The 13,413-nt window shown below is 41.2% G+C and overlaps 1 protein-coding gene across 2 annotated transcripts in view; it reads left to right on the top strand.

Annotated features, from left to right (window-relative positions):
• Positions 1-13,413, top strand: part of LOC147012305 (SPARC-related modular calcium-binding protein 1-like) — a 214,155-nt gene that overhangs the window by 37,973 nt on the left and 162,769 nt on the right. For both annotated transcript variants that reach the window (XM_085856294.1, XM_085856293.1), the window contains exon 7: positions 8,517-8,603. In XM_085856294.1, coding sequence (XP_085712420.1) covers positions 8,517-8,603 — 87 coding nt within the window. The remainder of the gene's footprint in view (positions 1-8,516; positions 8,604-13,413) is intronic.

Raw genomic sequence — 13,413 nt, 5'->3', positions numbered from 1 at the left:
TGCTATTCATCGGCTGCCACTCAACGATTTAAATGGCTGCATCCCCACTATTGAAAGTAGACGCTTGCGCTCAACAATTGGATTATTTTTTACACTCAACGACTCTTAAACGGTACCACTCTGCTATATTCATTGTTTACAATGAACGATTTAAATTGCTGTCACTCGCCTTTGTTTTTTGACGCTGGGGTTTGGAAATTTGAAGCGTTTCTTCTGAACGTGTTAAAACGCTCAAACTCGACTATTTTAAATAGACACTGCCGATGGACAATTGGAATCATAGCCAAGCTAGACATCGAAGTGTGAACATCCTCGTCATGCCGAAGAAAAGTTTGAAGAATGCTGCAAATAAGTGTCCTGGCCATGGCCGTGGATGCTGATGCAAGGACGATCCATTATACCGACGTCTTTCAGCCTATGAGTAACTTAAAAGTAACGTCTGTCGATGTGTGGCAACGATCGCGTAACGTGCCAACAACACGTTAATCATAGGTTAGAAATAAGTTTCGGGTACGCTAAACATTACCTCGGCGTGTCTCAACTTATGATTAACTTACAAGTAGCATGTGTTGACGTCTGTCAACGATCGCAGACCGTGCATACAACTTGTGGCCAGCGTAGCGGAACGTGTGAGTCATACGCCGGCATACGTCGTGAAATTTCAAGCATGAAAAAATTTGAGGACAACCGAAAAGTACAACGTTTAAAGCCAACGTGCAACGACGTATGGCAGTGTTTTTCAGCGTGCTCTCAATGTTATCAAAACTTACCCATAACATATTCAACGTGTGCCAGCGTTTTAGAAAAAAATTTCAAAAATCGGCATACGTTGGCTAAAACGTCAAGGTGTGACCGGGCCTTAAAACGGACAAAGCCAAACTCCGCAACCATATACTGAAACTGTGGCCCGATTGCCGTGTGGACGCTCGGCCTATCCAAGGTGCAACAATTGTGGATGGAATGGCCGTTATTCAGGAGATAAAGGCTGGTTCACTGCATAACACTTTCGGCAAACTGGAAGAGATGGTGCTGAACATCGTAGTGGCCAAAGCATGACATGTGACCGGGCCTTAACATTGATTCTTCGTTTCTGTGTCAAAATCGTGCTTTAATGTTCGGTGTATCTTTAATTGCCAAAAATGACCAATTGTGTCACATCCTCGACGTGGAAACAAGTGTATTTGGACTCAGCGTCTAAAATTCTTTAAGCATGCCAAATTTATCCAGATTGGTGATCTGCACAACGAAAATCATTTTCTGAAGGTAATAGCGAGTACCTCCACATGGTCTATACATGGGTTACGATGTGTAAATAAAGGTGGGAGAAGTCTGATTTAATGCAATTTAATTACAGGCTCGAAGGCAACAAAAGGTGAACATTTTGAAAAGGGGTGTCGGCTTTCTTTAGGTACTGTGTACATGATACTAGCTCGGATACCCATTCTTAAGTCGAGACAAAACTTGGTCAAGAGTAGAAAATTTTTCTATTTTGTGTATGATGACTGAACTGTGAACTGAGGACAAAGTACAACTGATTGTCTCACTGAAGAACTTCCTGGTAAACAATATTGTGAGTTTTATTTTCCTTGCAACGTATATAAAGTCTTTCGTGGCTTCCCACCCTGCTTGCCACCATGTCCAATGAGGGCTCTTGAAGATTGAGGCTTTGTCCTTGGTACTTGTTGACAGTCTTTCTGAAACAGACTCTCTTTGGAAACGGAATTTGCTGAAAGTCAAAAGGCAAGCCTGTGTCTGACGGGGTGATCGGTATCCTTGGAATCATGGCTTGCTCTCCCATGTTTGGTCCCTTGGCAATCGTGACATTTAGGCAATTCAGTAGCAACTGTTTGATGATTACTCGAGTTCCGTTTCAAAGCTTTGGTGGGTCGATTTTGCATGAGAGCATGACTGACACTACTATTTTCAGAAGAAGGTGGTGAGGTTGCATGCCAGAGGGCTCCAGGCTGTTCAGGAACTTTGTGGCTATGTAACTGCTTTGTCATCGCTCATGACTTTATCCACTGATTTGTAGGACATAGCCTCTCCTGGGAATCTTTGTGTAAGTTCCCAGTCGATGTTATTTTTTTTACCAATTCATTGTATAGAGCAAGAATTGCATGCTCACACAACCACTCCATGTCTTTGTAGTGTTGCAGTAAGTTTTGATACACCCTTGACTGGAGATCTCTGGCTGAAGATACCATGGTCCCAAATTTCTGCAGCATACTGATGAAATATCCGTCACTAACATGAGATACTTGGCCATCTCCAATCCTCAACAGCAGCTTTGCAAATTGACCTGCATCCTGATAAATTCGAGGAAGGATCACATGTTTGTTGTCAGATGAAGAGATATATATATATATATATATATATATATATATATATATATATATATATATATATATATATATATATATATATATATATATATATATATATATATATATGCTTCCAAATATAAGATTTGGTGCAAGTGTCGATCTCGTTGGGTTTCGGTCCACCATGCACAACAGGAAGAATTTCGTGGAAATCTCCTTACAACACCAACAAAATCCCACCCATGAGTACGCTGCTCTTGAGGATGTCCTTCAGCATTCGGTCAAGAGTTTCCACTGCCAGTCGATGTAGCATTGTATCTTCATCCCAGAAGATGACTTTACACTCAATGAAGAGCGATGCGAAAGCCGAGCCGCGTTTGATGGCAAACAGTGGCATTTCTGTGCTTGTCAGCTTGAGTGGGATCCTAAATATATCCGAATGAGCTGTTCATCTGCCTTGAAGCTGGGCAGCAATCCCCCTGCTTGCAGCTGCCAATGCGATATGACCCCTGGAATGAACGTTTATGAGAATGAGGTTTATGAGGAATGTCTTCCCTGTGTCTCCAGGAGCATCCAGGAAGATCAATCCTCATACCCCAGAATCAATGCATGCTATCACCCTGTTATAAACAACCATTTGGTCGTCCATAAGCTGCGGCTCTGTTAAACGTAATTAAGAAGTGCGACCTGGTTATAAAACTTCTCTTGGAGAATTTATCTCTCCAATCTGTTGTCTTCCTAATGGCGCTCTGAAATCGACTCTGATGGTTCGGTGATTTTTTTCCCCGTGTATCGGCTTTGATGACCATTGTCACCTGAACTTTCAGCTTTCTACGTCACCCAGAAGGTACTGAACATTAATATCAGTCAATGAGTCAGTCACTCAGTGAGTGGTTCGAATGAGCTTTATATATTAGATATAGTGTGTGTACAATAAGAATGTGAGTACGTCGTACATGTATAAAGTCTCTACAATTAGAATGTGAGTATGTCGTACATGTATAAAGTCTGTACAATTAGAATGTGAGTATGTCGTACATGTATAAAGTCTGTACAATTAGAATGTGAGTCCAGTACATGTACAAAGTCTGTACAATTAGAATGTGAGTACGTCATACATGTATAAAGTCTGTACAATTAGAATGTGAGTATGTCGTACATGTATAAAGTCTGTACAATTAGAATGTGAGTACGTCATACATGTATAAAGTCTGTACAATTAGAATGTGAGTACGTCGTACATGTATAAAGTCTCTACAATTAGAATGTGAGTATGTCGTACATGTATAAAGTCTGTACAATTAGAATGTGAGTATGTCGTACATGTATAAAGTCTGTACAATTAGAATGTGAGTACGTCATACATGTATAAAGTCTGCACAATTAGAATGTGAGTACATCATACATGTATAAAGTCTGTACAATTAGAATGTGAGTATGTCGTACATGTATAAAGTCTGTACAATTAGAATGTGAGTCCAGTACATGTACAAAGTCTGTACAATTAGAATGTGAGTACGTCGTACACGTATAAAGTCTGTACAATTAGAATGTGAGTCCAGTACACGTATAAAGTCTGTACAATTAGAATGTGAGTACGTCGTACATGTATAAAGTCTGTACAATTAGAATGTGAGTACGTCGTACATGTATAAAGTCTGTACAATTAGAATGTGAGTACGTCGTACATGTATAAAGTCTCTACAATTAGAATGTGAGTATGTCGTACATGTATAAAGTCTGTACAATTAGAATGTGAGTACGTCGTACATGTATAAAGTCTGTACAATTAGAATGTGAGTACGTCGTACATGTATAAAGTCTGTACAATTAGAATGTGAGTCCAGTACATGTACAAAGTCTGTACCATTAGAATGTGAGTACGTCGTACATGTATACAGTCTGTCCAATTAGAATGTGAGTCCAGTACATGTACAAAGTCTGTACAATTAGAATGTGAGTACGTCGTACATGTATAAAGTCTGTCCAATTAGAATGTGAGTCCAGTACATGTACAAAGTCTGTACAATTAGAATGTGAGTACGTCATACACGTATAAAGTCTGTACAATTAGAATGTGAGTACGTCGTACATGTATAAAGTCTGTACAATTAGAATGTGAGTACGTCGTACATGTATAAAGTCTGTACAATTAGAATGTGAGTACGTCGTACATGTATAAAGTCTGTACAATTAGAATGTGAGTACGTCGTACATGTATAAAGTCTGTACAATTAGAATGTGAGTACGTCATACATGTATAAAGTCTGTACAATTAGAATGTGAGTACGTCGTACACGTATAAAGTCTGTACAATTAGAATGTGAGTCCAGTACACGTATAAAGTCTGTACAATTAGAATGTGAGTACGTCGTACACGTATAAAGTCTGTACAATTAGAATGTGAGTACGTCGTACATGTATAAAGTCTGTACAATTAGAATGTGAGTACGTCATACATGTATAAAGTCTGTCCAATTAGAATGTGAGTCCAGTACATGTACAAAGTCTGTACAATTAGAATGTGAGTACGTCGTACATGTATAAAGTCTGTCCAATTAGAATGTGAGTCCAGTACATGTACAAAGTCTGTACAATTAGAATGTGAGTACGTCATACACGTATAAAGTCTGTACAATTAGAATGTGAGTACGTCATACATGTATAAAGTCTGTACAATTAGAATGTGAGTACGTCGTACACGTATAAAGTCTGTACAATTAGAATGTGAGTCCAGTACACGTATAAAGTCTGTACAATTAGAATGTGAGTACGTCGTACATGTATAAAGTCTGTACAATTAGAATGTGAGTACGTCGTACATGTATAAAGTCTGTACAATTAGAATGTGAGTACGTCATACATGTATAAAGTCTGTACAATTAGAATGTGAGTACGTCGTACATGTATAAAGTCTGTACAATTAGAATGTGAGTACGTCATACATGTATAAAGTCTGTACAATTAGAATGTGAGTACGTCGTACATGTATAAAGTCTGTACAATTAGAATGTGAGTATGTCGTACATGTATAAAGTCTGTCCAATTAGAATGTGAGTACGTCATACATGTATAAAGTCTGTACAATTAGAATGTGAGTACGTCGTACATGTATAAAGTCTGTCCAATTAGAATGTGAGTACGTCATACATGTATAAAGTCTGTACAATTAGAATGTGAGTACGTCGTACATGTATAAAGTCTGTACAATTAGAATGTGAGTACGTCGTACATGTATAAAGTCTGTACAATTAGAATGTGAGTACGTCATACATGTATAAAGTCTGTACAATTAGAATGTGAGTATGTCGTACATGTATAAAGTCTGTACAATTAGAATGTGAGTACGTCGTACATGTATAAAGTCTGTACAATTAGAATGTGAGTATGTCGTACATGTATAAAGTCTGTACAATTAGAATGTGAGTCCAGTACATGTATAAAGTATAGTGGAGTATGCTTACACATTGTAAGCCACAATGAGCAGTGCTTCCCCATTGTCTCGGTTCACTCACCTGCATTAATTTTTTTCATTTATTTATATTTTCATCTCGGGATGCTTTCTGACAGTTCTGTGATATCTATTTTTTTGTGCGGTGTAATAGCTTCAATGTCCGTTGGCACGCGGAATTTCCATGCTTCCCCATTGTCTCTGGTCGCTCACCTCCATTCATTTATTTTCATTTATTTATTTTTTCATTTACGGATGCTTTCGGATGGTTCTGTGATTTTTTTTTCCTTCCTGTATATTAGCTTCGATGTCTGTCGGCATGCAAAATTTCCGTCTTTTACGTTACCTGAAGGTACCAAACATTAATATCAGTCAGTCAGTGAGTCAGTTCGTGAGTGGTTAGAAAGAGCTTTATATATCTAGATATTAAATCAGGAGTGTCTGTCCAACCGTCCATCTGTCCGGCCCCAAACGACTCCCTTTGTTATGGGGCTAGCCCCGCCAAACCTTCTGTGGAACGTTTGGTATCCCAGCAAATGTCCTAAGATAGGTGGGAGTTTTCATAAATACCTCAATACAATTATAATTTTGGGTTTCAATCTGGAGGAAGCTGCTCCCTATCCGGATATAATGTCAGAACGGCGTTTATATTCGTTTAGCTCACGAGTGTTTGTAACATTGTCTTTTGTTATATTGATGGTGAAGGATTAATTAACCTCCGCCATCGAAGTTGGATGGAGGTTACTGTTTTCACCCCTGTCTGTTTGTTTGTTTGTTTGTGAACAGTATTACGGAAAAACTCCTGGACGGATTTCGACGAAACTTGGTGGGGGGATTAGGTATGGTCCAAGGATCATGCCATTAGATTTTGGACTTGGTCCAAAAAAAAAAACTTAGAAAATTTTGCAACATTTTTCAAAAAAAATTCGATTTTATCTGAAAAATATTTGAATTTCTTTTTTTGCATTTCTACATGTTTTTCAGTAATTTCCAACCCCCCCAAAAAAATTTGTTAGAGAAAAAAAACCCAGAATTTTGCAACTTTTTTTTCAAAAAAATTTCGATTTTATTTTTTTGGCATTTCTACATGCGCGTCGATCTAGTTTAGTTTATTCAATCGTGGTTCAAACCCCCCAAAAAAATTTGTTAGAGAAAAAAAACCCCAGAAATTTTGCAACTTTTTTTTCAAAAAAATTTCGATTTTATTTTTTTGCCATTTCTACATGCGCGTCGATCGAGTTTTGTTTATTCAATCGTGGTTCAGGAGAGTCTGATCCGTTTTGACCTACAATGAATAGGATATCAGGTTCACTTAAGTGACCCAGCAGTATTGGCGGCGGAGGTTTTGCACTCTACCGAGTGCTCCCCCTCTTGTTTGTGATTGGAATGATGCTGCTTGGACTGAAAATATAGAGTTTGAGTTTAAATGAGAATCAGGAAATTATGTGAGGGGTTCCACTTCCACCCCTGACATTCATGGATTCAGTATTTGTAGTTTTGCCATTTTTTCGTGCAAGTCCTTCACGAACCAGCTGTCCAGTCCTTCCATGCATTTATTTACACGTACTCAAATTCTAATTTTGATATATATATATATATATATATATATATATATATATATATATATATATATATATATATACATATATATATATATATATATATATATACACACACACACACACACACACACACACACACACACACACACACACACACACACACACACACACACACACACACACACACACACACACACACACACACACACACATGACATGGTAACAACAGGCTTTAGGAGGTATCGGTGTACTCACACCTGAACTACAAGGACATTGGTACACAATTAACTAATCTTCACAGTATATGGTATTCCAACCTGGGATCCCAAGATCATGAGCGATATGCACTTGAGGTGAGAATGTCAAGCAGGCCAATCACTTGGTGGCTGAAGTGTAAAAAGAAAAAGAATACTCAAATCATCTTCATCATCGTTTTACGACCATTTCCATGCTTGCATCATCAATATATTACTAAAACTCTCATCTTGTATATATGTATGTATGTACGTATGTATGTTCCCAAAATGCAGCCAAAACGGTACACAATAGTGCAAAAATTTTCGGCCCACTTCACTCACCATTCGCCTGGGGTGTACAGTATCAAGTTTTGTTAAAATCGGGCAACGAAAAAAAAAATCAATTCCCGATTCAGTCAATGGGAGAATTTGATCAATGCAAACTCTACTCAGCGGTATAGTTCGCTGGAGCTATCTTTTTTTAAATTTTATTTTGGAATGATTTTTTTTTTATCAATCACTGTCACAACGGGAACCCAACGGGATCACGGGTCGTTTCGTCTTATATAAATCTTATACTTATGGAGTCAAAACCATATACTTGCATATACAATGAATAAGCTTGGAGTGAAAACTAATAACTCAAAAAGAGGGTGAAGCACATCTTCATGTTACAGCATGATCAGCTAAGAGTTCTGTACTTCTAATTATCTGAGGCTAACATCCTCACGTGCAAACCCATTTCATGTAATTATGACAAAATGTTCTATTATTCAAAATTGCCTTTGAAATTTAGGTCTTCCCTTTTGATGTGAGACTTCCTGAGTGAGAGGAATTGAATAGCTTGAACAAGATTGAAAGTGAATTATTTTTTATTCGTTTTGAAAGATTTACAATCTAAGAATTTGTGCAAAAATGAAATGGGTTGTTCATTTGTGGCAAGCAGGTGAGACTGGTGAGCCCTCTCTGTTGAACAGCCAGATGTACCTGGTGCAGAAGCCAGACCGGAGGCGGCCTCATGCCAATAACAGAGGTGCGTCATTTAAAGTTTCATCCATCCTTTGCGTCTCTCACGCACGACACACTATGTGAGGACTTTCCTTTTTCCGCTTGATCTTCTTCTTCTTCTTCTTCTTCTTCTTCTTCTTCTTCTTCTTCTTCTTCTTCTTCTTCTTCTTCTTCTTCTTCTTCTTCTTCTTCTTCTTCTTCTTCTTCTTCTTCTTCTTCTTCTTCTTCTTCTTCTTCTTCTTCTTCTTCTTCTTCTTCTTCTTCTTCTTCTTCTTCTTCTTCTTCTTCTTCTTCTTCTTCTTCTTCTTCTTCTTCTTCTTCTTCTTCTTCTTCTTCTTCTTCTTCTTCTTCTTCTTCTTCTTCTTCTTCTTCTTCTTCTTCTTCTTCTTCTTCTTCTTCTTCTTCTTCTTCTTCTTCTTCTTCTTCTTCTTCTTCTTCTTCTTCTTCTTCTTCTTCTTCTTCTTCTTCTTCTTCTTCTTCTTCTTCTTCTTCTTCTTCTTCTTCTTCTTCTTCTTCTTCTTGCACGTGGCTGTGGGTCGTCTAATTTGCTGGGGGTACTGCTGTGCCACTGATGCAGTTCCCTGTATATGCTCCAGCAGGAATTTGTTGTTTATTCATAAACTCCTTACACCTTTTCATACTCGTTAGACATTTACCTCCTTTAGATCCTGAATCTCCCTTTTTAGACCTAACTACTATTGGAATTACACCCCTCATATCCATCCCATAGACCCTTTGACCTTTTGACCTCTTTTGGTCCTTATGCCCTTCAAACCACTCAGACCACTGAGACCCTTACATCCTTCAAACCATTAGATCCTTTACACCCCTTTCGGGTCTAAAAGGGTTTAAGAGTCCTTTCACTGGACAAAACCGAAGAATCGTTTTTCATCACTTCAGGACCAGCTCATCCTATGTAGTTTTCACTGCACGAGTACAATCGAGTTATCAGGCCTTTCAGCCCCCTTGGGCCCCTAATTTTCCATCAACTCAAACTGAAAATCAACTTTATCACCCAATGAACCCCAACGACGACCACCCTCCATCGAGAGACAAGCATCTGTCCCACTTGAGACAATTCATTATTTGTTGCAACTTGTTTATTTCCAAACCTTTCCTTTTAGTTACGTCATCAGTACGCCGCCATCAGCAGAAGAATGCATTCAATCTTGAAATCATCTTCCAATTCCAGGTTTACAAAGAAATAGAAGTTTACCTTCTTATTTTTTATTATTTAGAAGCCCCCATGGTTTCTGTGTTTTTCATGACCGACACATCGAGACCAGTGGTCTAGTCTGGTGTCCAAGAGACTGTGTATGTCGGCTGCAGTGTTTGAGAAGGCATCAGGATGAAGGATTTTGATTGAAAACTCAGGCATCTCCAGACCATCTCTGGAAAATAAACGAGTGGTCTTCTAATCATCGATAAAAGCCAAGCTGGCTTACTAATGACTTTTTTTTCCATTTACGCTTCTGTCATCAAATTTTCAACAAACCTTTATGATGAGTACATGGAGACAGTGTTTCAAAAGGTGAATGGGAAAAGCCATCGTAACTAAAGGAGCCCTTATTAGCCCCACCGCAGCTTGTGAAGCGTGAGACCGTGGGGTTTTTTTCACCTTGGAGACTAGTTCCAGGGATGTGGTGCACTCCTAATGTAAACTGTTTATGAATTGGCAGGGAAAATGATACAAAGTGTTCAGGGCTTCTTCGGTAACTTCAGGGCATTATAATAATAATTATCTATCTATAATTCCAGCAATCTCTTTGTGTGTGTGTGTGTGTGTGTGTGTGTGTGTGTGTGTGTGTGTGTGTGTGTGTGTGTGTGTGTGTGTGTGTGTGTGTGTGTGTCTGTCCATCTGTTTGTTTGTTTGTTTGTTTGTTTGCGACCACCGTTTCTCGACAACCGCCGGTCCGATCTAATTGAAACTTGCCAGGAATATTGCCGGGGCCCCACAGATGTGCCTTTTCGAGGTTTGATGTCAATCAGACGAGCGGTTCCCAAGTTACGGCCATTTATCTGTCGACCAATGACAAGACACGGTGATATGACATCACGAATGACGTCACAATTAATGTTTATTTATTTATTATTATTATTATTTTTTTGCATGATTGACGGTCCGATCTGATTGAAACTTGCCAGGAATATTGCTGGGGACCCGTGGATGTGCCTTTTCGAGGTTTGATATTAATCGGATAAACGGTTCCCTAGTTACGGCCATTTATCTGTCGACCAATGACAAGACACGGTGATATGACATCACGAATGACGTCACAATTAATGTCTATTTATTTATTTTTATTATTTTTTTTTTTGCATGATTGACGGTCCGATCTGATTGAAACATGCCAGGAATATTGCTGGGGACCCACCGATGTGCCTTTTCGAGGTTTGATATTAATCGGATAAGCGGTTCCCAAGTTACGGCCATTTATCTGTCAACCAATGACAAGACACGGTCTATGACGTCACGAATGACGTCACAATTAATGTTTATTTATTTATTTGTTTTTTGTGAATACATTTACAGAGAGAGGGGGAGAGAGCGAGGGGGGAAAGAGAGGGGCGAGAAAGGGGGGCGAGAGAGGGGGTGAGAGAGAGGGGCGTCACAATTCAAGAGAGGGGGAGAGAGAGAGGAGGGGGCGAGAGAGGGGGCGAGAGAGAGAGGGGCGAGAGAGGAGGGGCGAGGGGAGGGGGGGGCGAAAGAGAGGGGCGTCACAATTCTTCTTCGTTTGATATGACGTCACAATTGATGCTGGGGACCTGAGTATGTTTCCCAGGTGTTTCCCAAGTTATGGACATTTATGATACGGTTGGTCCGATGTAATTGAAAAAATGCCCCAATCCAGTCGTCTTTACGAGAGCGAAGGAACGAAGCTCGACATACTGGTACGCCTCACCCACGAGAGAGGGTACTGGAACGAGAGAGTGGGAGAGAGGAGGGGGCGAGAGATGGGGGGCGGGGTGGGTGAGAGGGGGGGTGAAAAATTCCCCAATCCAGTCGTCGTTTACGCACCTACGGGCACGCACCTACGGGTCCGCCCCTACCGGCCCGTACTAATAATAATAATAATAATAATAATAATAATAATAATAATAATAATAATAATAATAATAATAATAATGGTAATGGTATGTAATGACAGAGTGTCAAGCATGAGACAGCCGGTTGTTTGAATCGCTTCCGTGTTTCTTTCGTGGAGGGGGTGAAGAAGATCTGAGCAATGAAGGAGGGAAGAGCGAGGGAAGCGGGGGGGGGGGAGGGTTGGGAAAAGTAATGCCTCACCAAACATTGCCATAGACTCCAGGTGAGGGTGGGAGCGAGGAGGAGGGGAGAAGTAGGGAGGAAGTTTGCGAGGAGGTAAGCGTGAGGGGAGGGCGTTCTGGACTTACATTTGGTCGGGAGACTTCAGGGAGAAAGGAGGGAGGGGTTGTCGATTTCCATTTGGTCGAGGAACTTGTCGAGAAGTGGGGAGGGGGGGGATACAGGATTGAACAAAATGGGATACGTTAAAACAGCACATTAATACAGCATGCAGAAACTGCCCGGAGATGTCCTTGGGGGGTCGAGAGGGGAGGGAGTTTGAGAGGAGGAAAGTGTGAGGGGAGAGGGAGGAAAGACAGCAATGAGGGGAGGGGAGGGGAAGGGAAGGGCGATAAAATCGCCCAAACAGTAACATTTTCTTTTTAACTGCTGGGTTCTATATAAAACTGGGCGGGAGTATTTAAACCCCACGCTATCTACTTGGCAAAGGCCGACATACATGCATGCTCACCCATGCATTGACTTTTGTACACCTCTGGTCTACTCACTCCGAATCTGATTCGTACATTCTAAGCTTTGGAGAAGCCATTTTAAATCCAAAATTAACCTGTCAGTCTGTAACAGTCCCCCTTACAGAGGGGGAAGGGTGGAAGAAAGAGCATGGGAGAGGGTTGGGAAAGAGAAAGAGAGAGAGAGAGAGAGAGAGAGAGAGAGAGAGAGAGAGAGAGAGAGAGAGAGAGAGAGAGAGAGAGAGAGAGAGAGAGAGAGAGAGAGAGAGAGAGAGAGAGAGAGAGAGAGAGAGAGATAGATAGAGATAGAGATAGAGATAGAGATAGAGATACAGATAGATATATGGGAGAAAGAGTGGGACAGGGGTGGAAGAAAGAGTGGGACAGGGGTGGGAGAAAGAGTGGGACAGGGGTGGGAGAAAGAGTGGGACAGGGGTGGGAGAGTGAGAGGGGTGGGAGAGGATCAGAGGGGGGGAGGGGTGGGAGGGGGAGGGGAGTGGGGGTGGGGAGAGAGAGATGGAGAGGATCAGAGAGGGAGAGGGGTGGGAGAGAGAGAAAGAGAGAGGGAGTTGGGAGAGGGGTGGGAGAGAGAGAAAGAGAGAGGGAGAGGGTGGGAGAAAGAGAGGGACAGGGGTGGGAGAGAGAGGGAGAGAGTGGGAGAGGGGTGTGAGAGGGAGAGGAGTGGGAGAGAGAGAGAGAGAGAGAGAGAGAGAGAGAGAGAGAGAGAGAGAGAGAGAGAGAGAGAGAGAGAGAGAGAGAGAGAGAGAGAGAGAAAGAGAGGGTTGTGAGAGGGAGAGGGTGGAAGAAAGAGAAGGACAGGGGTGGGCGAGAGATGGAGAGGGTTGCGGGAGGGAGAGGGAGAGAGAGAGAGAAAGAGAGTGGGAGAGAGAGGGAGTTAGGAGAGGGACAGGGTGGGGGAAAGAGAGGGACGGGGTGGGAGAAAGAGAGGGACAGGGGTGGGAGAGAGAGGGAGAGTGGTGGGAGAGAGAGATGGAGAGGGGTGTGAGAGGGAGAGGAGTGGGGGTGGGAAGAGAGAGATAAAGGGAGAGGAGTGGTGG

This window comes from Eptatretus burgeri, chromosome 15 (genome assembly GCF_056783735.1).
Source record: "Eptatretus burgeri isolate ZD-2024b chromosome 15, Ebu_testis_v1, whole genome shotgun sequence".
Lineage (NCBI taxonomy): Eukaryota > Metazoa > Chordata > Myxini > Myxiniformes > Myxinidae > Eptatretus > Eptatretus burgeri.
This window is presented reverse-complemented; position numbering and strand designations above follow the sequence as displayed.